General features: G+C 46.7%; 1 protein-coding gene across 1 annotated transcript; it reads right to left on the reverse strand.

Annotated features, from left to right (window-relative positions):
- Window positions 1–2,284: 2,284 nt before the first annotated feature.
- LOC107102321 (C-type natriuretic peptide 2-like) lies at window positions 2,285–2,983 on the reverse strand. The gene is made up of 2 exons (XM_015401575.1): window positions 2,894–2,983; window positions 2,285–2,779 (listed from the first exon to the last, which is right to left on the reverse strand). Exons 1-2 carry the CDS (start codon window positions 2,981–2,983, stop codon window positions 2,474–2,476), a joined length of 396 nt encoding a protein of 131 aa, XP_015257061.1. The 3' UTR covers window positions 2,285–2,473.
- Window positions 2,984–3,272: the final 289 nt, after the last annotated feature.

Raw genomic sequence — 3,272 nt, forward strand, 5'->3', positions numbered from 1 at the left:
CTTCAATAATTGATTAATCTGATTGTTTCATCTCTAATTTCTATAAACATCCAGGTTCTGATCTATCAGCTCTACTCTGCCTCCTGATTGGTCGGTTTCTCTGCATAAAACCTTCAGCCAATCAGAACCATGAACGTAGCACGGCGGCTGCCACCGTGTTATCGGTGAGGTTCTGGTCCCATCTGACAGAACCGAACCTAAAACCCAAAGCTTAAGGTCGCTCTAGACCCAAACAGCCCTCAGTTTAAACTGCAGTAACCGAACCTCCGAACCGCACCGACGGTTCTGATCCAACCCCCAGTTTACGGTCATATAACGCCCAATTTAACTCCATCTACCCTCCGGCTGGTAGCCGAACCGCAGCCCGGTTCTGGTTCTGTCAGATAATCACATTAAATTAAATCTGTACCGCTTTTTTCTGCAGTTAAAGATAAAATCCTCCTAAAATGTAAAGTTTTCGGGGGGAGTCTGGCTCACTTCCTCTTGTAAACAGAGGTTAGCTGACAGGTGTTAGCCTCTGACTATATGCGGACAGCTTTCCGGCCCACTTCCGGTTCGGTCCAATATAAAGACACTGAATAAGTCGAACCAGAACCCACCGAGGTCTTCTGGACGTGTCCCCGCTGCGTGATGGTCTTGCTGTGCCGCTCGTTGGCCACCTTCATCCGCTGGATCGCAGACATCTTCCTGCTGTAGCTACCGGGCCAGAGGAACCAGAAGAAAACTGGGTCGGAACCGGGTCAGGAGGTGCAGCGGGGGGAGGCTGAAGGCTGAGCTTGGAGGAGTTTCTGTCCCAGAGGAGCAGAGTCTGGCTGGGTTGGCTTTCTGCCGCTCCGCAGGCAACCTCCGAGGAGACGATGCTAGCTGCTAGCTGCTAACTGAACACTGAGGCGGAACTGACAGGGTCACGTGACCTGAGATAGAACCCTTCATATCCCCTCTACTGCCCCCTGGTGGCTGGAAAAATAGTATTTAGATTTGGTACTTCAGACTTAAAGTTTATGATTTATTGAAAAAAGTTTGTTTAATGTGTTTGTTTAATGTGAGATGATGAAAGATGAGACTCCTGCCTTCTCCTGATTCACTTTAACTTTTCTAACTTTTATTATGGGAAATAAAAATCAGGATCCAGCCACGATCCAGCACTACAATGGTGGTATCGGTATCGGCGAGTACAAATAAAAAAGGCACCGATACCATTTTGAGAGCCAAAAGTTTCTTCCACTATTGTCACCCATTCCAGGTTGGCAATAAAAAGTTCATCTGGATTCACTTTGTATTATTTTTTTTCCTGCTTCACAAAAGAAGGCATCCCAGTTGTCTGCAGTTCTTCATATATACACACACATCAGTTTCAAACAGATGGTATCGGTATCGGTCGATACTGCACAGCCAGGTATCGGGTCCAAAAATCCTATCGGCACAGCACTAGTTACTATACCTCAATATTACAGGTAGAATTGGTCACATGGTCTGATGATGATAAGGGTTTAACACAATGAACATATTTTTATTTTGCATAAAGATGAACAGTAGCCTGTTAGCAGCTGTGGCAGCATCATGAAGGCTCCACATGTTGCTAAAGGAGGGGCTGGTGGTTTCAAAGGATATTATGAACATCATCCAGGAAGCCTGGATGCAGATGTGTCCTCCTGGACAATGTCCCAGCATACTACCAAACTGGAGAATAAATGGCTGAAGGAAAACAAGGTCAATATACTGGAAACATTATGACAGCATCCTGATCTCAGGGCTGAAAGGATGAGTGTTAGCAATACAGTCTGCAGACCCGACCCAGAGGTTCTGTGGAAGAAAACACAACTAACAATGGTCTACGAAGTACCGAACGTAGACGTTTAAAAACTATCTCTGCATAAATGCTAATGGATCAAGAACAGAACCAGGCAGAGACCTGGAAACAAATTCAGGTGGTTTAAGCTGATTGATTAAATGAAGCAGCCAGACAAGCAGAGATTTGGTTCTGTTTAATGCAGCAAGAGCTTTGTCAGCACAGAAACACACCTGACCTGTGGGTCAGAAACACACCTGACCTGTGGGTCAGACACATACCTGCATGTCACACACACACACCTGCGTGTCACACACACACTTGCAGGTCAGAAATACACCTGTAGGTCAGACACACACCTGCAGGTCACAAACACCTGCATGTCACACACACACCTGCAGGTCAGACACACACCTGCGTGTCACACACACACCTGCAGGTCAGACACACACCTGCGTGTCACACACACACCTGTGGGTGAAAGGTCATCAGGAAGGTGACCACCACAGTCTTCATCACTACAACATCTGTCTGCGTCTGGGTTAGTAACATCCAACATGAAGTCTCCACCTGGTGGACCTGGAGGTCTTAGAGGTCAGAGGTCATGCAGGTCCTCTTCAGATCATATTAGAAAGCAGAAACAGCCTCAGTCCGGTACTGTAACCGTGGTAACCATCTAGGTATCTAGCAGCCCAGGCCGCTGATGGAGCCGATGCGGTCCAGCTTCATCCCGAAGCATCCTCTTCCTCCCACCATGGACTTACGGCTCCACCTCCTCGTCTTCACCTGCTGCCGCAGGAAGTCCAGGAAGAACTGATGGAGCACTTCCTGTCTGCGGGCCAACCCGCTGCCGTTACCTTGGTGACTGAGAATCAGCCCCTTGGAATGAGAGCGGGTTGGTGGGGAAGCAGAGCCCTCTGTGATGTCATCAGGGGTGGGCGTGGCCTCCATGAGAGAGGTGAGGCGGGAGCCGAAGAGAGACCTGGACACCTGGAGAAATGAGCAGTTAAACAAACAGGTCACATGACCAGGAACGACCAATCTGGAAGACCCAGGAAGAGACTCAATGATGTAAAGAAATGAAGCAGGGAGGATGATGAGCACCTGTCTGTCATCTTTATAAGGAGAAGGCCTCATTTCCACGGAAACCGAGAGGAGGAGCAGGAGGATGATGGGAACAGAAGAGGCAGCCATCTTTATTTGTAGAAGACAAAAAATAATTAAATTTTAAAACCTGAAATAAATTAAGAAAAAGGAGATATTTCAGGTTTTTATCAAAAGCAAGAAAATAAATTAAACATTTAGCGTCTCACTATTCTATTCTGAGTGGAAGTCCATTAAGTTAGTTAATAAATAGAGCCATGAATGGTTCCTTATCCTGCTGCTGGATAATGGGATTCTGGATAAGACTGTAAGAGAAGTTATAGTCTTTGGACCAGAGTCTCTGAAAAAGAAGCTGATTAGTCAGTCACTTCATTTGGAT

The sequence above is a fragment of the Cyprinodon variegatus genome, unplaced genomic scaffold, assembly GCF_000732505.1.
Source record: "Cyprinodon variegatus isolate N-32 unplaced genomic scaffold, C_variegatus-1.0 Scaffold1233, whole genome shotgun sequence".
In the NCBI taxonomy this organism is placed as follows: Eukaryota; Metazoa; Chordata; class Actinopteri; order Cyprinodontiformes; family Cyprinodontidae; genus Cyprinodon; species Cyprinodon variegatus.

Coding starts and splice junctions, on each gene's coding strand:
- LOC107102321 (XM_015401575.1), bottom strand. CDS start 2,983: ATGGCTGCCTCTTCTGTTCCCATCATCCTCCTGCTCCTCCTCTCGGTT. Junction 2,780..2,893: donor CTTATAAAGATGACAGACAG/GTGCTCATCATC, acceptor TCATTTCTCCAG/GTGTCCAGGTCTCTCTTCGG.